This window comes from Pristiophorus japonicus, chromosome 2, assembly GCF_044704955.1.
Source record: "Pristiophorus japonicus isolate sPriJap1 chromosome 2, sPriJap1.hap1, whole genome shotgun sequence".
Taxonomy (NCBI): Eukaryota; Metazoa; Chordata; class Chondrichthyes; family Pristiophoridae; genus Pristiophorus; species Pristiophorus japonicus.
The window spans coordinates 144,578,797-144,601,466 of NC_091978.1; the positions used below are offsets into that span (position 1 = coordinate 144,578,797).

Sequence of the window (22,670 nt, forward strand, 5' to 3'; positions counted from 1 at the left end):
AGACTAGGGTCCTGAACTTAAAAGGAAACTTCGACGTATAAGACATGAATTGGCTAGGATAGACTGGAGAATGATGCTTATAAAGAGTTGACAGTGGATAGGCAATGGCAGACATTTAAATATCACATGGATGAACTACAACAATTGTACATCCCTGTGTGGCGTAAGAATAAAAAAGGGAAGGTGGCTCAACCGTGGCTAACAAGGGAAATTAGGGAAAGTATTAAATCCAAGGAAGAGGTATATAAATTGGCCAGAAAAAGCAGCAAACCTTAGGACTGGGAGAAATTTAGAATTCAGCAGAGAAGGACTATGGGTTTAATTCGGAGGGGGAAAATAGAGTATGAGAGTAAGCTTGCAGGGAACATAAAAACTGTGCAAAAGCTTCTATAGATCTGTGAAGAGAAAAAAGATTAGTGAAGACTAATGTAGTCAGCATCAGGGGAGTTCATAATGAGGAACAAGGAAATGGCAGACCAATTGAACAAATACTTTGGTTCTGTCTTCACTAAAGAAGACATGAATAACCTCCCGAAAATACAAGGGGGCCGAGGGTCTAGCGAGAAGGGGGAACTGAGGAAAATCTTTATTAGTCAGGAAATGGTGTTAGGGAAATTGAAGGAACTGAAGGCCGATAAATCAAAGGGCCTGATAGTCTGCATCCCAGAGTATTTAAGGAAGTGGCCCTGGAAATAGTAGATGCATTGGTGGTCATTTTCCAACATTCCATGGACTCTGGTTCAGTTCCTGTGGATTGCAGGGTAGCTAATGTAACCCCACTTTTTAAAAAAGGAGGGAGAGAGAAAACAGGGAATTATAGACCGGTTAGCCTGACATCGGTGGTGGGGAAAATGCTGGAATCAATTATTAAAGATGTAATAGCAGCGTATTTGGAAAGCAGTGACAGGATCGGTCCAAGTCAGCATGGATTTATGAAAGGGAAATCATACTTGACAAACCTTCTAGAGTTTTTTGAGGATGTAACTAATAGAGTGGACAAGACAGAACCAGTGGATGTGGTATATTTGGACTTTCAAAAGGCTTTTGACAAGGGTTAACAGCAACATAAATTGAGATTCTGTTCCAAACCCTGCAGGCCTGATCCTCACTGTGGTTACTCTCTCCAGTCCATTTCAATTGCTCTGAAAAGACTTGGGTTGAATTTCCACTGAACCTGGCACATGTGCTAAGCTGGGAAATGAAGTGTAGGCTTACGATTGTAGCTTTTGCTCTCCAGTAACACAGCATTTTAACAAGGTTCATCAATGTTTGTCCTGATGCACAGTCACTTCTTAATACATCTGATCAGGGAAAGTGATATTGAATTTTAAAGGTCTCTGAGAATAGTTACCAAACCCTTTTCATTTATTTACAAACACCACAATTATGTAAACTGAAATACATTACCACATCTCTTCTATCTCTCAAAACAAAAATAGTTTGCCTAACATTTTTTGATAGAAAAAGGGGCCGAAATTGCCCCTTTGCACAAGGTCTGTTGGTGCCTCCGGCCCATGCTAGCGGGTCGATAAGTGCTTTGGGCCAGGGGACAGGTAGTGGAAATGACCCGACCGGAATTTCCCCCAGGATGTCATGGGCGAAAACGCCTTTGCGCCACGCCCATAGTTGGAGCCCCGGGCGGTGGCGCACATGTCGATGTCATCGCCGTGCACGCCGACCTCTTTGCTCCCTCCGGGGGATATTGCCCTGCAGGAGCAAGTTCGGCACCGAGCGATGTCACCGACTGCTTCACGGGGTGCGAAGCTGTCGGTGGCTGCGGCGCTGCGGCTTCCCTTAAAGGGGAGGGCTTAGCGCCACGGCCGCCATCTTAATTTAATTGTTGGCCGACTCTGGAGTCTGCTCGACAATGGTGGCCTCTGGTTCGGCTGGGCTGCCTTGCACCCAATCTTGGGTGCTGGACCGCTGGCTCAGCCGAAACCCTCCCTGATGGTCCAGTGGGCGCCACGGAGCCAGCCCTAGGCTTCGCAGCATCTTTCCCCTTTAAGGGGGGGGCAAGAGGAACATTGCGACTCATCAGTGTGGCGCTGACTGACAGAGTCCAAGAGCGCTAGCATCATTTTTGAAATTTCAATGCCCAATTCCGGGGCTCATGCGTGCTGCTGCCACCGGGTGATAAAAAATCTGATAATTCAAATTATGCGCCCCAAACCCAGTGCGGGGCAATTTCGCCTTCTATGGCTGTTCATTCTTAGCTTCACTTAATATTATGATGTCAAGCATTAAGACGTTCCCTCTCAATACTTTGAATACTGTTGTTAAATGGTTGAAATTCTTTGCCGATCTCTGTAATAGACACCATTCTATCAAGTATAAGAAGATAAATAGAAGAAACAAAGCCAATATTTAACACTTCAAATAAGGTCATACTTACAGAGTAGTTGATTTCATGTCTCATTCAACACTTTACTGTTTGAAATATTTAGTCCATTCAAAAAAGTATAAATAAAAATGCTGAGATATAAACCGTTGGCATAACTCACTTCGTCTTTTGCCTACATCTCCTTTGGATGTTGCAGCTTCATTTAGAAGAACCATTCCCATGGTGATGGCAGCATCTGCAGTTGTTGTCAAGGAAACAACAGAACGGTGCTTCCCACAGAATGCCACAAAGGTACACTTCCAAAGTAAGTCAGCTTCCTTTCAGTTCACTCACACCAAACATGCTTGCATTTTACTTCATCAATAATTGGATACAAATCATAACTGATTTAAACTCCCATTTTAAATATTCATTCTAAAATGCAGTTCACAATTTGAGAGAAAATAAATCAGCTAAAATCATTAAAATAGAGATTCTATAAAATTAACCCCAAGAAATGTTAACAATGCAGCATGAAAATTCATACATGAGGCATAATAATGTATACTTTACTCGTGTCTTTTAAGTTGTGTTTTGATAAAGACTCTTTAAAGCTGTCAAGAATCAATCCTGACAATTACTTGCCCCAGAATCATTTTACATGCCATTATCATACCTAGAAGACAATAAGCATAGTACTTTTATTCATTCTTTATGTACAATGCAGATTTGGCCAAACATGTTAAATTTCATAAAATGTAATTTTTTTTCAACTCATTTTTTAACTTCCAGGCATCATTTTCATACAGAGAATACAAATTGCAATAAGATAACCTAAAGCTTTATCAGTACTGCCTGTACAGACAAATTAGTGGAGCCATGAAACAGCTTGAACACTGAAATTAGTATGGAAATAGTGTAATAGCTTTAAAAAACACACAATTCAGAGCTGGACTTTTGTTTTATTATGTTTAGAGGTTTGTTGCATTTCTTTAGCAGTTTAATTTTGTAAAAAATGTGCCCTGCTAGAACAATGAATAAGAGCAGCTCAAAATTTCTGATGACTTGGGAACAAAAATAAAATGCTTAGATCAGGTTAATCCTGTGACTGCTGTCTTTTGCAATTTTCAAAATATTTTCAATTATTATGCATCTGAAGAAAAATAACACCTGAAACTTTCAATGTTTACTATTATAGGATAAATGTATAAAATAAAATAAAAGTGCTCAGCATTTAGATTCTATAAAGGCTGAAATGCTGAGGAACTCACAATCCAGGCTGGCACATTCAATGCCAGTACTGAGGAAGTGCTGCACTGTCAGAGGGGCAGTAATGAAATGGTGTTGCACTGTTGGAGGTGCTGTCTTTATGATGAGGCATTAAACCGAGGTCCACTCAAGTGGCTATAAAAGATCCCACGGCACTATTAGCTGATGAGCAGGGCAGTTGGGTATCCTGGGGCCAATGTTTAGCACTTAACCAACATCACTAAAAACAGATTATCTGGTCATTATCACATTGCTGTTTGTGGACCTTGCTGTTATAAAATTGGCTGCCGCTTTTCCTACATTACAACAGTAACTACACTTCAAAATTACTTCATTGGCTGCAAAGTGCTTTGGGATGATATGTGGTCGTGAAAGGCGCTACATAAATGCCAGTTCTTTTCTTTCAAAAATTCAAGAAATGTAGAAAACTAGAGAACATTTCTCAATTTATATTATTCACAATGTGAGCCATATATAGCAACTTAATATTTTAAATCCCTACTGGCTCATGAGATGCAATGCACCTCATTATTGAAATGAAGGCCCATAATTTCCTAGAAAGTTTCAACGTAACTACAGCGTAAGAGCAGTTTGTGCCGTTTTCTTCTGAGGAAATCCATGCGTAACTGATTTTCGCCAGTTTTATGCCGAAATATGGCTATGGGTAACTTTCCTCAATCATTTGCATCACTCCTGAGTTTGTCCATCGACACATTGCTTAGCTCATTAATATAGCTTTGCCCCCATGCAAAAGACCAGGGAACATTCGCCAGTTCTGAGTGGACGTTAATTTACATCCAATATTTTAGACATTGCAGGATCCAGTCATTATTTCTGGCGGATTTTTTTGTCTTTCTTTTAGCAATTTCTTTTGGTACTTCTTACTGAGACCTGCACTGTACTTTCTGTATCATTGAATCATTTTTAATGGTAGTATACTCCATTAAATTAAAAGACTTGCATTTATATAGCGTCTTTCATGACCACCGGACGTCTCAAAGCACTTTACAGCCAATGAAGTACTTTTTTGGAGTGTAGTCACTGTTGTTATGTGGAAACCGTGGCAGCCAATTTTGTGCACAGCAAGTTCCCACAAACAGTAATGTGATAATGACCAGACAATATGTTTTTGTTATGGTGATTGAGGGATAAATATTGGCCAGGACACTGGAGATAACTCCCCTGCTCTTCTTCAAAATAGTGCCATGGATCTTTGACATCCATCTGTGAGGGCAACCTTGGTTTAACGTCTCATCTGAAAAACAGCACCTCCGACTGTGCAACATTCCCTCAGCACTGCACTGGCATGTCAACCTAGCTTTATGTGCTCAAGTCCCTGGAGTGGGACTTGAACTCACAACCTTCTGACTCAGAGGCAAGTGTGCCACAACTGACACTGGAAGGAAATAAACTTTCACAATTGCATTTTCCTAAACATGCTGTGCTTCATGAAATGATGGTTTGATGGATTCATACTTTAATTTGCAAAACATCAATAAGATAAAGACATTTTAAAGAAGAGACTTAAAGTATGTTCCATGCTTTCCTCTGGCTCAGATTGTTTGTTCTGATATTTCTGTGTTTTATACCAGTTTTTACATTTGGGCGAATGCTGATGAGATTCTCAGGCAATTTCAGCATAAGTTGCCAACGTCAAAATCAGCGTAGAAACCTGTGTAAATTTCAGCATAGTCAGATTGAGGAAATTCCAGCCCTAAGACTCATTATAGTCAAACACATAAAATTGTCGAACTGCTCATCTCCCTCAGCCTTCTCTTTCTCCTGTAACCGATAGGCTTTTAAAAGCCAAGCTTTGCATCACCTAACTACTACTTAACAAATCTCCAGCTCCTTCCAACAGTGAGATTTTCCTATAATGTGGTTCTTGGTCCTTCACCTAGGTTTCTCGATAAACAAAAAACTTTAAAAATGTATTAAATTATATAATCTGCTAACAGCAGACTTCAGTTTCCCCAAGTGAATAAGTATTTCTGTTCACAAAGTCGTGAATAGTAGCGTACCTGTTGGAAATCTGCTTGCTTTGCATTATGTATTTGTTAAACATATTTAAACTTTACAATGTTGAAAGTCTGAAAAGCCATTTGAATGAGCAAAAGCACACCTCTAAGTACTAAGCTAGGAATTCAATTAGAATGAAAACTAATTCTAATTTGGCATTTATTTAGTTGTTTGTGCACAGAACAAAAGTTTCAGGGAGTGACAATCAATGCAAGTGACCTTTATTGCTGTATTTGTAAAAAATGTTTTTAATTGCTATCTCAGAATCATTTTGTTAACAAGTATGTATTTCGGTCCAAAAAGACCAGTAAGAATGGATTCTGACCCTTTTTGCACATGCTGTGAATAGGAAATTTTGCAAAAATTTTTATTTTTTTTGTCCAGTTCGATCATTACCATACTCATGCAGAGAAAAAGGTGAAAAAGGCCTTCCTCTAAAAACGGAACACAGAATATTGTAACTAATGCACATTTAATTTATAGAACTATCACCATGAAGAGGGCGGTAAGGTAAATAAGGCAACTCTACTCACGCCAGCAGCATGGGGAACAAGCTCAAGAGTTGATTTTTTCATGCGAATTAAAGGCATTGAGGGGTGATTCCACAGCATGGAGACATAAGCTGGAGGAGGTGGAGGAAGGGGGGTAGGTCTAAGCCACAATGTAAGAACATCTGAAGTGAGTTTTCAGCTCACTGCCGACGAAATAAAATGGCTGTTTATATGTTGCTACTCTGTATAAAATAACTTATTTCTGTATTAGGTATAGCTCTCTCTGTACTGGGTATATCCCCAGTTCTCCCTGTACTGGATATTGTCATGTATTTAACCAGCATTGTAACCCATGCATAAACTGACACCTTCATCACTTGAGTACTATGGAATAAAGGACAGGTCACAGACTGACCTTCTCTCAAGCATGGGCCTCGTGTGCATTTATACTGTATAGTAAGGACGTATCAGATATATCCCCAGCTCTCTCTGTACTGGGTATATCCCCAGCTCTCCCTGTACTGAGTATATCCCCAGCTCTCTCTGTACTGGGTATATCCACAGCTCTCCCTGTACTGGGCATATCCCCAGCTCTTCCTGTACTGAGTATATCCCCAGCTCTCTCTGTACTGGGTATATCCCCAGCTCTCCCTGTACTGGGCATATCCCCAGCTCTCCCTGTACTGGGTATATCCCCAGCTCTCTCTGTACTGGGTACATCCCCAGCTCTTTCTGTCCAGGATACTCTCTCTAGCTCATTTGCTGCAAGGTGGTCTCCAAATCAAGGAATCCAAAGTTTAAAAAAAAATTATGAAACACTCAACAATTTCCATACACATAAATTTTATGAAGCTATTGTACATTTTAATTGCATGGTGCTTACAATAGTACATTAATGCATTAAGGTTTCTTGGCATAATGAAAAGAGAAGAAAGCCCAGAATGTGCTACTCAAAATATATGCGCACAGCAAGAAAGACACAAACACTTCAATCCTGCTGCTGCATCAGCCAAGTAGCACGGAAAACACAAAGTCTTTGAGCTTTATGCTATGTACACCTCTTGGCTACATATATATATATATATATATGGCTGTAGGGTGTACTCTATGGCTGCCACTGAAATATGATTATATCGTTCAAATAATTTTGCATGTGACTCCCCAACACACACTGTCACCTGAAAGTACTTGTATTCTACAGTATCCTTCATTTACACAAAGTGAAATGCAGACTAATTGCTCTTCTAAATTCTAACATCTGGATGTTTTAGACCAGTTTGCAAGAGAAGGTGGCCATGAACAACCACAAAAGAATCAGAACTGTTGGGGATTGGGTGGTTCCCCCAATCTTTGCCTACTCAACAGACATTTAGAAGTTGTGGGCAGGGAGGCCATTGAGGGGGTTGGTGGGAGAAGGAGAGCTTGTCAGCTATATGTAAAATCATGGCGACTTTCTTCCTGTAATTAGTCTTGTCGCATATTCACCCACTAATATGCTGGCACAACTGCAACACTAGTGGGAGTTGTGTACAGACCACCAAACAGTAGTAGTGAGTTTGGGGATGGCATCAAACAGGAAATTAGGGATGCGTGTAATAAAGGTACAGCAGTTATCATGGGTGACTTTAATCTACATATAGATTGGGCTAAACAAACTGGTAGCAATACGGTGGAGGAGGATTTCCTGGAGTGTATAAGGGATGGTTTTCTAGACCAATATGTCAAGGAACCCAACTAGAGAGCTGGCCATCCTAGACTGGGTGTTGTGTAATGAGAGAGGATTAATTAGCAATCTTGTTGTGCACGGCCCCTTGGGGAAGAGTGACCATAACATGGTAGAATTCTTTATCAGGATGGAGAGTGACACAGTTAATTCAGAAAGTAAGGACCCAAGTTTCGGGTGGAGTTGCTCCAATATTCTTGGAGCAACTACTTTAGTTTGGAGTATCTTAGAAATCGCAATTCTCGGCACTTAGTTTGCTCCACTTCTAGTGAGTTAGTTTAGGTTTGTTTTAGTTCAGGTATTTTTTTTCAAAAGGGAGTGTGTCAGGCCACTTAGGCCTGTTTTGCAAGTTTCGGCAGCGAAAACTTACTCCAAACTAACATCGAATGGAGTAAACGTCCACTTTTGTAAATTCTGAAAAACCTGACCTCGAGTTAAGTTCAGTGCAGGCACAGCCAGAGATGGGGAATGGGAAGCATTAAACACAAATGACATATCATCAACATCAACAGTGGGGGCAGGGGGGGGGCGAAGGGAAGTTAGAGGATTTTCCAAAGTACTAAACACCTTCACAACAACATTAAAGAAGCAAAGTACATTTAAAGCACCAAGCATTAAAGAAAGCAGTAAATTTAAAGCACCAAGCACTAAACGAAGCACAAAAAGTAATTAGCAATTAATTATTAAAAAAACAGAAGGAACCCTGCACCTAAAGCACCAAGACCAAAGTAATAAGCAACCAATCAATAACAAATAAAAAATAGAAGTCCTACCTTTATGTGAAGGGAAGGTGTTTCTGTCAGCCTCTCTCCGTGTCTCTATCAGTGTGTTTCTGTCTGTGTCTCTGTCAATGTCTCCCTCTCTGTCTCTGTCAGTGTCTATCTGTGTTTCTGACAGTGAGGGGTGGGGGGAGAGGGGGGTGGAGGGGGAAGGAGGAGGGAGGGAGGAGGGAGGGGATGAAGGGGGGAACGGGAAGGGGGGCTGAACGGGAGGGGGGGCTGAATGAGAGGGGGGGAGCTGAATGGGAGGCTGAACGTGGCGGGGTGGGGGGGGGGGCTGGTGGGAGGCTGAACAAATGATTACCGTAATATGCAATTCTGAAAACCTTCAATCTGAATGGCATTTCCTTTGATGAGCAACGAAAATCTACATGGTCTGCATTATCTTGTTGCAGTCACTGTATTCTCCTGCATATTAAAGAACAACTTTTCGTACGAGTATATATGAAGGAAACCTTTGGCAGTAGGAAATAACTGAACCATCAGGTCCAATTTTCACACTGCACCAGATTTATCTGGGTTCAAATTAGATTACTCCTGATGTGACCCAAATATTCTGCAGTCTTAACTGTTTCAATTCCAGGTTTGAAGAAATATTTATCACAAATGCAATTTATCCAACTTCCATTTCAGGAAATAAGCTGACAAAGAATTTTCCACAAATTGAAGTCGCACACAAATATCTCAACTTCCCCCAATGCAAACACGCTGAGAAGCAAGGTTTCTGACTAATAGACACATACAGGAGTGGAACTCACTGGAAATATCGGGGTCTCCCTCTATCACCTGCAGTATACACACTCCAGGCTCGGATGACCAATGGCATTGGAACCCCCTCCCCGCCCCCGGCCCCGCCACAAAAAATGTGGATCCATGAATAATCTGGGTTAAGGAAGCCAGTTTCATTGAAGTAAAAATATAGCTAACCAGTTCAGTACAGTTCCACCAATATCCAATGGGTCTCTGCATTCCACTGTTAAGCCCAACACCTGGCCTTAAAAGTATAGGTCAGTACAAGGACACCATTTTGCAGCTTGAGTATGCCTGCCTGCTCTTTTAGATATAATTCAAAGACAGATTAGGGGAAAAACGCCCCACTGAGCCATTGCGCATGCGTGCACACTCCAACGCGCATGCGCAACGTTGCCGACACTCAGAAGAATGCTGATCCTTAGCCCCGCCCCTTGCCAGCTGTGTTGAGCCGGCACGGACCTAGCTCCGCCCCCCACAGCTTTTGCTACGCCACGCCAAGGTTCCTGGAGTGGGGATAATTACAAGTTTAGTTTTCGGCACGCTTTTTAGTCTAACAAGTCGGCGCATCGCACGGAGATGCGCCGTTTTCAACTCCACCCTAAATTTGGGCCCGAGAGTCCTGAACTTAAAGAAAGCTAATTTTGATGGTATGAGACTTGAATTGGCTAGGATAGACTGGCGAATGATACTTAAAGGGTTGACGGTGGATAGGCAAAGGCAGACATTTAAAGATCACATGGATGAACTTCAACAATTGTACATCCCTGTCTGGCATAAAAATAAAATGGGAAAGGTGGCTCAACCGTGGCTTACAAGGGAAATTAGGGATAGTGTTAAATCCAAGGAAGAGGCATATAAATTGGCCAGAAAAAGCAGCAAATCTGAGGATTGAGAGAAATTTAGAATTCAGCAGAGGAGGACAGTGGGTTTAATTAGGAGGGAGAAAATAGAATATGAGAGTAAGCTTGCAGGGAACATAAAAACTGACTGCCAAAGCTTCTACAGATACGTGAAGAGAAAAAGATTAGTGAAGACAAATGTAGATCCCTTACAGTCAGAATCAGGTGAATTTATAATGGGGAACAAAGAAATGGCAGATCAAGTGAACAATACTTTGGTTCAGTCTTCACTAAGGAAGACACAAATAACCTTCCGGAAATATTAGGGGACCGAGGGTCTAGCGAGAAGGAGGAACTAAAGGAAATCCTTATTAGTCAGCAAATTGTGTTAGGAAAATTGATGGGATTGAAGGCCAATAAATCCCCAGGGCCTGATAGTCTGCATCCCAGAGTACTTAAGGAAGTAGCCCTAGAAATAGTATATGCATTGGTGGTCATTTTCCAACATTCTAAAGATGTAATAGCAGCGAATTTGGAAAGGAGTGACAGGATCGGTCCAAGTCAGCATGGATTTATGAAAGGGAAATCATGCTTGACAATTCTTCTAGAATTTTTTTTGAGGATGTAACTAATGGAGTGGACAAGGGGGAGCCAGTGGATGTGGTGTATTTAAACTTTCAAAAGGCTTTTGACAAGGTTTCACACAAGAAATTAGTGTGCGAAATTAAAGCACATGGTATTGGGGGTAATGTACTGACATGGATAGGGAACTGGCTGGCAGACAGGAAGCAAAGAGTAGGAATAAATGGGTCCTTTTCCAAATGGCAGGCAATGACTAGTGGGGTACCACAAAGTTCAATGCTGGGACCCCAGCTATTTACAATATACATCAATGATTTAGACGAAGAAATTGCATGTAATATCTCCAAGTTTGCAGATGACACTAAGCTGGGTGTCAGTGTGAGCTGTGAGGACGATGCTAAGAGGCTGCAGGGTGACTTGGACAGGTTAGGTGAGTGGGCAAATACATGGCAGATGCGGTATAATGTAGACAAATGTGAGGTTATCCACTTTGGTGGTAAAAACAGGAAGGCAGATTATTATTTGAATGGTGACAGATTAGTAAAATGGGAGGTGCATGGTACATCAATCATTGAAAGTTGGCATACAGGTACAACAGGCGGTGAAGAAGGCAAATGGCATGTTGGCCTTCATAGCGAGGGGGTTTGAGTATAGGAGCAGAGAGGTCTTACTGCAGTTGTACAGGGCCTTGGTGAGACCACACCTGGAATATTGTGTACAGTTTTGGTCTCCTAATCTGAGGAAGGACATTCTTGCTATTGAGGGAGTGCAGCGAAGGTTCACCAGACTTTTTCCCGGGATGACAGGACTGACATATGAAGAAAGATTGGATCGACTCGGTTTATATTCAATGGAATTTAGAAGAATGAGAGGTGATCTCATAGAAACATATAAAATTCTGATGGGATTGGACAGGTTAGATGCAGGAAGAATGTTCCCAATGTTGGGGAAGTCCAGAACCAGGGGTTCACAGTCTAAGGATAAGGTGTAAGTCATTTAGGACCGAGATGAGGAGAAACTTCTTCACTCAGAGAGTTGTGAGCATGTGGAATTCTCTACCACAGAAAGTTGTTGAGGCCAGTTCGTTAGATATATTCAAAAGGGAGTTAGATGTGGCCCTTATAGAAAAAGGGATCAGTGGGCATGGAGAGAAAGCAGGAATGGGGTACTGAAGTGGATGATCAGCCATGATCATATTGAATGGCGGTGCAGGATCAAAGGGCCGAATGGCCTACTCCTGCACCTACTTTCTATGTTTCTATGTTTCTATAGCATACAATGACTTAGCATAATACTTATATCAAATTCTAACACTCGTATGCTTTTGTTGAAGAAGGTGCCCATAACGTCTTTTGGATGAGACATTAAACCGAAGCCCCATCTGCTTTCTCAGGTGAACATAAAAATCCCATGGCACTATTTCGAAGAAGAGCAGGGGAGTTATCCCTGGTGTTCTGGCAAATATTTATCCCTCAAGCTAAATCACTAAAACATGCAGATGATCTGGTCATTATCACATTGCTGTTTGCGGGACCTTGCTGTGTGCAAATTGGTTGCACGTTTCCTGCATTATAACAGTGACTACACTTCAAAAAGTACTTTATTAGCTGTAACGCGCGTTGGGACATCCGGTGCGCGTGAAAGGCGCTATATAAATGCGAGTCTTTCTTAAAACTAAAACCATTCAACTCATGTTTCTTATCTTTTCTGTCGGAGTCTTCAAAGAAGAATGAGGCACCAGTGTTGCACAAGACCACACTGCATTATATGAACAGCAAACTCAGTCCAGCTTGTGTAGATACCACCTCTTGAGATATTGCAGATTTAGAGAGCAAGAGTGAGGAGAGAGTATTGAGTGACACAGCCATTGAAGTACTTTTGGGGTGTAGTCAATGTTGTCATGTGGGAAACGCAGCAGCCAATTTGCGCACAGCAAGCTCCGACAAACAGCAATGTGATAAATGACCAGATAAGCTGTTTTTGTTATGTTGATTGAGGGAGAAATGTTGGCCAGGACACTGGGGATAACTCCCCTTATCTTCTTCGAAATAGTGCCATGGGATCATTTACGTCCACCTGAGAGAGTAGACGGAACCTCGGTTTAACTTCTCATCCTAAAACCGGATGCAGAATGCAGAACATATGTACAGAGGTCCCATGGGGACACATTTTCTCAGTGGGTCTTCCCACCCCTCTACCTTCACCCCTGTCCCACCCCTACTGCTCCTCTTCAATGTGGGCCTCAGTGCCTGCAGCAAGATTACATGAGTGCTGATCTGTGTCTGAGGGAGACAGGACAGATGGCCTACGATGATGCCCTGGATCAGGTGTGGGCCTGGAAGGCCCAACTGCTGACTGCATCACCTCAGGATGGGCGGCAGCAGTGTCGGATGGTTGGGCTGCAGGCCGTGACAGATGCAGAGGCAGACTGGCAGTGCCGGGAGCCGGAATGCTGTCAACGTGAGGAAGGACAGCACCTTCCATTTCCAGTGGCCCCATGCCACTCCTCCGGGGTGCAGCCACTGCATCCGGAGCAATATGTGCAATCACAGATTGCTGACCTGCTGTGGCTCCGTCTGTTCCCCGTCCGACTGTGGGGATGGTAGCAGACACTGTTTGCATGGCATCACTCTGAGACTGCAATAGCGCAAACTGCACTTGAAACCCTACAGTCTGAGAGTGTATCCCAGCAACCAGTGTCTGCATGACATCACGAAGACCTTGTGTGGCTTCGGCCTGTGATGTTATAGCTGCTACCACGTCAACCATGGCACGCGCTATCACCTCTGTGATCTCACTGTTGCTTGTTGAGCCCACTTCTCGATTTAGCCAGGCAAGGATGGGTTCAATGGACTGCTGAGAGGCATGGGCAATGCTTGAGGCAGCCTCTGCCACACTCACAGTAAGTGCATCCACACTCCGCGGCACCCTCCCCAATGCACCCATAAAGCTCACGGTGCATCTGCATGGACTCCTTGGACACAACCTCCAAATCCAGGTCCTTATCTGCCTGAATCTGAGCAAGACTCCGGGGCCGACTTACCCTCTGGAGAGCTGGACCTCAAGCTTCCCATCGTGCTGCGTGTTGCTGCAGGCCACTGGGGCCAGGAGTGTCCGGATCTATGAACCTCAGGTATATGATGGTCTCGTCCACCGAGCTAGTCTTCCCACTCCCTGGCACTAAGGTCGGGTCCCACTCTGTCGCCACACTCGTCTCCACATCCTCCTCATCTTCCTCTTTGTTTGACGATGCTGGCTGACTGGCAGGCTGCAGCTCATTATCAGTAAGCACAAAGTAATACAAGTGTGGGTAGCAGTTGGGGAGGGGCAGGAAGGCAAGAAGGGGGAGGCATTGTCATTTTGGAACTACATATTGTAAGGCATGTGGGCTCAAGGGTGAGGGGTCTCACAGAAAACGGCCATCTCATTCACAAAATATCCCTGTCGAACATGGGCTCTGCCTCGCCGGCCGACACCGCCCCATCTGGTGGGCCCATGAGGGTGGACACTTGCTCCACGAATATGGTGAGGTCCTGGAGGTCTTGCACCCCTCCTCCTGTCTGCTGCCGCTCTTGCCTGTTGTGGGGGAGTTTGGCCTGCAATGACCAAAACAGGAAGCTGTCATTGGGTCTGCCACATGTGTCTGAGTACTTGACTCGAGGTGTGCATCTCTGCATCTCAGCCTACGTGGCAGCCAAAAGTGGGGTTTGGGAACAAAGTAAATATGAGGCTGAAGGCCTGTGACCGCATATGAAGAGTTAAAAGGTGTTGGGAGGTGTCCTCAGGCTGAGTCGGGAACTAGAAGGTGAGAGACGCTTGGACGGGTGGGGTATGTCTGGTGAGGTGATAGACAGTTTTTAGGGTGTCTCCAGCATCGAGGAGCATGGCCTGGTACACATAAAGAAGGGGTGGGCAGTGTAAAGCCTTTACATTGTGCACACGAATGCATTACAAGGTTAATGTAAAGGGTACTCACCTTGACCATCCTAGTGAGGTCATTGAATTTTTTGCGACATTGTGTCGCTGTCCTCCCAACTTGTCACGGGCAGAGACGTGCTGGGCCACCTCCCTCCACAGCCTGTTGAAGACCCTTGGCGATGGTGTTCGTCCCCCTCCAGGATGTAGTGCATTGTTGCACCTCTCAACAGCCTCAAGCAAGGCCTCAAGGGCTGTGGCCGAGAAACGGTGCGCTCTCTGCCTTCCTCCCTGCTCCTCCATTTTCCCGCTCTCAGGTCAGTGAGGAGGTGTAGCTACGCATGCGCATAAACATACTTACCTTGCCACGCCTTTAAGACTCAGATTTTCCCAGGATGTGAATTGGACTTCAGAGCATGCACAACGGTTCTGCAAAATTTAGCACCAGCATTTACATTCGCGCCCCCGAGGTCAGGTATGTAACAGCTGATGTAGCAACCCCTTCAGCTCTTGGTCCAATTCCAACAAATTTCACGGCGGGAAACTTTTTTTGAAGGCGCTATAATTACCACTCCGCCTAGATTAAAGCCTCAAAATGGGCGCCACCAAATTTCCACCCCATAGAATTTAATCTAAAATGCTCTCTTCCCTGATGAGAATGTTTTATTTAAAGTTAATAATGACAGCTTTACTAATGGTTTCTGCTGTTTTAATGGATCTTTAATTCCTAAAGAAGTTTTGAAGATACAAAGACTGAAAAAGAACCAAGCGTCAATTTACTGTCTTTTTCAAGCTGGAAAGTTAAAAAAAAAATTACGTGAAGTGTCACAATTGCGTGAGTCTGACAATATTTCACTCCGCCTTCTTTTAATACTGCCAAGGAGTTAACACATTCCACTGACAGCTGTTTTTTTTTTAATTCACCAAGCAACAAATTTAGTATTGCTGAATGAAACAGATATATTGGACTTTATTAAATTTAAGTTTGTTAATTTGAAATGGAGATTTCCTCACGTTACAGAAGGAAAATTATCATTTGATAAATTAATCCCATGGGCTCTAAAGCTGAGCCACAATGGATTCTCTGTTTTTCTTTTGTTTTTAAAAAGGTGACCATGGTTTTACAGATGGCATGAATACTGATAGCATAGCAAGAGATGCAGTAGTGTTTAAGAATTCAGCGAAAAAATCAAAATCACAGCATGGTGACGATTTGGACTAAAGGTTCAGACATAACACGTTCAGGGTTATGTGTTATTTTCCGAGACAGAGTGCTCGAGAGGGTGAGAGATGGAAGTTACCTCCAAACTAATTGCAAGCACTTCTGTCTCTAATGTGAAGACACCATGTAAATCATCAAGCCGATTTCTGAGATGGGAACTGATAAAAATGAATTGATAAGAATAAAATTGAGATGAGTTGCTGTTTGAAGCACTCGAGAAGGGAAAAGTTAACTGAAGTTTAAAGGAATAATCAAATTTTCATTCAAAGAAACTTGTGCAAAGCAGTTTGGGTGGTCCTGCCAATTGCTATGTATCAAGGAGGAAATTTATTGGGGAAATAAAATTGAACCTTGACAAAAGCAGTCAGTCCAACAATACTGCAATGACAAACTGGACTCAGGCACAATAGATCGGGTTATTTTGGGTAATAAAAAGATCCTCTAAAATAAAGAAAAAATAGTTAATGACTGGGACGGAGTGGGAATGGTTCATCTAAGTTTTGTATCTTTAATGTTGTATAGGACAGTAAAGTTCCGCCAGGACTCATGAATGAGACATGAATAATAGTTAATGATATGCCCCACTTACAAAGCAAGAATGAAACAGGAAATATTTCCTTACGGCTACAAATGGGACTCATTTTCAATAACAACAACTTGTATTATATAGCGCCCTTAAACGTAATAAAATGTTCCGAGGCGCTTCACAGGAGTATTATGGACAAAAAATTTGACACCGAAGGAAAAATTAGCTCAGGTGATCAAAAGCTTGGTCAAAGAGGTAGATTTTAAGGAGTGTCCTAAAGGAGGAAAGAGAGGTAGAGAGACGGACAAGTTTAAGCAGGGAATTCCAGAGCTTGGGGCCGAGGAAACAGAAGGCATAGCGGCAGGGATAGTGGATGCATTGGTTGTAATTTACCAAAATTCCCTGGATTCTGGGGAGGTCCCAGCAGATTGGAAAACTGCAAATGTAACACCCCTATTTAGAAAAGGAGGCAGACAAAAAGCAGGAAACTACAGACCAGTTAACTTAAAATCTGTGGTTGGGAAAATGTTGGAGTCTATTATAAAAGAAACAATAGCAGGATATTTGGAAAAGTAAAATTCGGTCAGGCAGAGTCAGCATGGATTTATTCTGGAGTTCTTTGAGGATGTAACAAACAAGGTGGATAAAGGGGAACCACTGGATGTAGTGTATTTGGACTTCCAGAAGGCATTTTAAAGGTGCCACATAAAAGTTTACTGCACAAGATAAAGGTTCATGGGGTTGGGGGTAATATATTAGCATGGATAGAGGATTGGCTAACTAACAGAGAACAGAGAGTCGGGATAAATGGGTAATTTTCTCGCTGGCAACCAGTAACTCATAGGGTGCCGCAGGGATCAATGCTGGGACCCCAACTATTTACAATCTGTATTAACGACTTGCAAGAAGGGACTGAGTGTAACGTAGCCAAATTTACTGACAATACAAAGATGGGAGGAAAAGCAATGTGTGAAGAGGACACAAAAAAGCTGCAAAAGGACATAGACAGGCTCAGTGAGTGGGCAAAAATTTGGCAGAAGGAGTATGATGTTGGAAAGTGTGAGGTCATGCACTTTGGCAGAAAGGGAAATCATGCTTGACAAATCTACGAGAATTTTTTGAAGATGTAACGAATAGAGTGGACAAGGGAGAATCAGTGGATGTGGTGTATTTGGACTTTCAAAAGGCTTTTGACAAGGTCCCACACAAGAAATTAGTGTGCAAAATTAAAGCATATGTTATTGGGGGTAATGTATTGATGTGGATAGAGAATTGATTGGCAGACAGGAAGCAAAGACGAGGAATAAACGGGTCCTTTTCAGAATGGCAGGCAGTGATTAGTAGGGTACCGCAAGGTTCAGTGCTGGGACCACAGTATTTACAATATACATTAATGAGTTAGATGAAGGAATTGAATGTAATATCTCCAAGTTTGCAGATGACACTAAGCTGGGTGTCAGTGTGAGCTGTGAGGAGGATGCTAAGAGGCTGCAGGGTGACTTGGACAGGTTAGGTGAGTGGGCAAATGTATGCCAGATGCAGTATAATGTAGATAAATGTGAGGTTATCCACTTTGGTGGCAAAAAAAGAAAGGGAGAATATTATCTGAATGGTGACAGATTAGGAAATGGGGAGGTGCAACGAGACCTGGGTGTCATGGTACATCAGTCATTGGAAGTGGGCATGCAGGTACAGCAGGCGGTGAAGAAGGCAAATGGCATGGTGGCCTTCATAGCAGGATGATTTGAGTACAAGAGCAGGGAAGTCTTACTACAGTTGTATAGGGCCTTGGTGAGACCACACCTTGAATATTGTGTGCAGTTTTGGTCCCCTAATCTGAGGAAGGACATTCTTGCTACTGAGGCAGTGCAGCGAAGGTTCACCAGACTGATCCCCGGGATGGCAGGACTGACATATGAAGAAAGACTGGATCGACTCGGCTTATATTCACTGGAATTTAGAAAAATGAGAGGGGATCTCAGAGAAACACATAAAATTCTGACGGGATTAACATAGAAACATAGAAAATAGGTGCAGGAGTAGGCCATTCGGCCCTTCGAGCCTGCATCACCATTCGACACGATCATGGCTGATCATTCCTTCAGTACCTCTTTCCTGCTTTCTCTCCATACCCTTTGATTCCCTTAGCCGTAAGGGCCATATCTAACTTGCTCTTGAATATATGCAATGAACTGGTATCAACAACTCACTGCGGCAGGGAATTTCACAGGTTAACAACTCTCTGAGTGAAGAAGTTTCTCCTCATCTCAGTCCTAAATGGCCTACCCCTCATCCTAAGACTGTGTTCCCTGGTTCTGGACTTCCCCAACATCGGGAACAATCTACCCGCATCTAACCTGTCCCGTCCCATCAGAATCTTGTATGTTTCTATGAGATCCCCTCTCATCCTTCTAAACTGCAATATATAACGGCCCAGTTGATCCAGTCTCTCCTCATATGTCAGTCCGGCCATCCCGGGAATCAGTCTGGTGAACCTTCGCTGCACTCCCTCAATAGCAAGAATGTCCTTCCTCAGATTAGGAGACCAAAATTGAACACAATATTCCAGGTGAGGCCTCACCAAGGCCCTGTACAACTGCAGTAAGACCTCCCTGCTCCTATACTCAAATCCCTAACTATGAAGGCTAACATACCATTTGCCTTCTTGACCGCCTGCTGCTCCAGTATGCCAACTTACAATGACTGATGTACCATGACACCCAGGTCTCGTTGCACCTCCCCTTTTCCTAATCTGCCACCATTCAGATAATATTCTGTCTTCGTGTTTTTGCCCCCAAAGTGGACAACCTCACATTTATCCACATTATACTGCATCTGCCATGCATTTGCCCACTCACCTAAAGTCACCCTGCAGCCTCATAGCGTCCCCCTCACAGCGCCACCCAATTTAGTGTCATCTGCAAACTTGGAGATATTACGCTCAATTCCTTCATCCAAATCATTGATGTATATTGTCAAGAGCTGGGGTCACAGCACTGAGCCCTGCGGCACTCCCCTGGTCACTGCCTGCCATTCTGAAAAGGACCCGTTTATACCGACTCTCTGCTTCCTGTCTGCCAACCAGTTCTCTATCCATGTCAGTAGATTACCCCCAATACCATGTGCTTTGATTTTGTACATCAATCTCTTGTGTGGGACCTTGTCAAAAGCCTTTTGAAAGTCCAAATACACCACATCCACTGCTTCTCTCTTGTCCACTCTGCTGGTTACATCCTCAAAAGATTCCAGAAGATTTGTCAAGCATGATTTCCCCATCGTAAATCCATGCTGACTTGAACTGATCCTGTCACTGCTTTCCAAATGCGCTGCTGTTTCATCCTTAATAATTGATTCCAACTTTTTTCCCACCACTGATGTCAGGCTAACCAGTCTATAATTACCCACTTTCTCTCTCCGGATCTTTTTAAAAAGTGGTGTTACATTAGCTATCCTCCAGTCCATACGAACTGATCCAGAGTCGATAGACTGTTGGAAAATGATCACCAATGCATCCACTATTTCTAGGGCCACTTCCTTAATACTCTGAGATGCAGACTATCAGGCCCCGGGGATTTATCGGCCATCAATCACACCAATTTCCCGAACACAATTTCCCACCGAATAAGGATATCCTTCAGTTCCTCCTTCTCAGTCGACCCTCAGTCCCCTAGTTCTTTCGGAAGGTTATTTGTGTCTTCCTTCGTGAAGACAGAACCAAAGTATTTGTTCAATTGGTCTGCCATTTCTTTGTTCCCCATTATAAATTCACCTGAATCCGACTGCCTACGTTTGTCTTCACTAATCTTTTTCTCTTCACTTATCTACAGAAGCTTTTGCAGTCAGTTTTTATGTTCCTTGCAAGCTTCTTCTCGTACTCTATTTTCCCTCTCTTAATTAAACCCTTTGTCCTCCTCTGCTGAATGCTAAATTTCTCCCAGTCTTCAGGTTTGCTGCTTTTTCTAGCCAATTTATATGCATCTTCCTTGGATTTAACACTATCCTTAATTCCCCTTGTTAGCCATGGTTGAGCCACCTTCCCCGTTTTATTTTTACTCCAGACAGGGATGTACAAGTGCTGAAGTTCATCCATGTGATCTTTAAATGTTTGCCATTGGCTATCCACCGTCAACCCTTTAAGTATAATTTGCCAGTCTACTCTGGCCAATTCACGCCTCAAACCATCGAAGTTACCTTTCCTTAATTTCAAGACCCTAGTTTCTAAATTAACTGTGTCACTCTCCATCCTAATAAAGAATTCTACCATGATATGGTCACTCTACCCCAAGGGGTCTCGCACAACAAGATTGCTAATTAGTCCTTTCTCATTGTACATCATCCAGTCTAGGATGGACAGCTCCCTGGTTGGTTCCTCAACATATTGGTCTAGAAAACTGTTGTGTATTTGTAAAGCATGCACTCCCATGTTCCGCCACCAGGGAGCGCATCCACTGAAGACCCAAGGGATCCCAGCATCCCTTGGGAGCACTGTATATAAGCCGGCCCCCAATGCCTGTTCCTCACTCTGTAGTGTCTTAATAAAGACTGAGGTCACTGTTACTTTAACCTCCCTGTGTGCAGTCTCATCTGTGTTCGGAACACAATAACTGGCGACGAGTATATGAATCCAATGCAAAGATACAGCAAACTGTGGGCATCCTGGAGAAGTTCTCGGAGGGTGAGGACTGGAAAGCCTATGTACAACGGCTAGACCAGTACTTTGTAGCCAACGAGCTGAACGGAGAAGGAAGTGCTGCAAAAAGGAGAGCGGTCCTCCTCACGGTCTGCGAGGCACCAACCTACAGTCTCATGAAGAATCTTCTGGCTCCGGTGAAACCCACACAGATAAGTCATATGAGGAGCTGTGTACACTGGTTCGGGAGCATATTAACCCGAGGGAGAGCGTGCTGATGGCGAGGTATCGGTTTTACATGTGCCAGCGATCTGAAGGTCAGGAAGTGGCGAGCTACGTCACCGAGCTAAGGCAACTTGTAGGACAATGTGAGTTTGATGACTACCTGGAGCAGATGATCAGAGACTTTTTTGTACTGGGCATTGCCCACAAGGCCATCCTACGAAAACTTTTGACTGTAGAGACACCGACCCTCAGTAAGGCCATTGCGATAAGCACAGGCGTTTATGTCCACCAGTGATAACACCAAACAAATCTCTCAGCATACAAGTGCTAGCAATGTTCACAAATTAACTGGAACTGTGTTAGCGAGCAGAAATGTACAGGGCAGAAACCACGAGTCTGCAATTGCCAGCAGGCCTCAGGTGACCCAGATGACTCAGATTCCGCAACAAACGATGAATGCAAGGCAATTCACACCTTGTTGGCATTGTGGAGGCTTCCATTCAGCCTATTCATGCCGTTTTAAAGGCTATGTTTGCAAGAGCTGTGGAAAAATGGGGCACCTCCAACGAGCTTGCAAACGAGCTGCAAGTTCTGCAAAACCTGCTAACCACCATGTGGCAGAGGAAGATCGGTCCATGGTGGATCAAAGCAATGTCGAGCCTCAGAGAGAGAAGGCAGGTGCTGAAGTACACGGGGTGCACACATTTTCGACGAAATGTCCACCTATAATGCTAAACGTAAAATTGAATGGCTTACCTTTTAGCCATAGAACTGGACACTGGCGCTAGCCAATCCATCAGGAGTAAAACGATGTTTGAGAGACTGTGGTGCAACAAGGCACTCAGACCAGCCCGGAGCCCCATCCACACGAAACTGAGAATGTACACCAAAGAGCTTTTCACTGTCCTGGGCAGCGCCATGGTCAAGTTCACCTATGAGGGCACGGTGCACGAACTTCCACTCTGGATTGTCCCAGGAGATGGCCCCACACTGCTTGAAAGGAGCTGGCTGGGCAAAATCCGCTGGAATTGGGATGACACCCGACGCTATCACATGTCGATGAGGCCTCATGTACCCAGGTTCTGAAAAAATTTCCTTCCCTTTTTGAGCCAGGCATTGGAAACTTTTCCCGGGCGAAGGTGCGGATCCACTTGGTCCTAGAGGCTCGACCCATTCACCACAAAGCGCGAGCGGTACCTCACATGATGAGGGAGAGAGTGGAAATCGAGCTGGACAGGCTGCAATGCGAGGGCATCATCTCCCCAGTGGAATTTAGCGAGTGGGCCAACCCGATTGTTCCAGTACTCAAAAGTGATGGCATGGTCAGGATTTGCGGCAATTATAAAGTAACTATTAATCGTTTCTCGCTACAGGAGC

The 22,670-nt window shown here is 43.6% G+C and overlaps 1 protein-coding gene across 14 annotated transcripts in view; it reads right to left on the bottom strand.

Annotated features, from left to right (window-relative positions):
* Positions 1 to 22,670, bottom strand: part of tusc3 (tumor suppressor candidate 3) — a 716,082-nt gene that overhangs the window by 206,021 nt on the left and 487,391 nt on the right. For all 14 annotated transcript variants that reach the window (XM_070862659.1, XM_070862743.1, XM_070862752.1 and 11 more), the window contains one exon: positions 2,502 to 2,576. In XM_070862659.1, the coding sequence (XP_070718760.1) occupies positions 2,502 to 2,576 (75 nt within the window). The remainder of the gene's footprint in view (positions 1 to 2,501; positions 2,577 to 22,670) is intronic.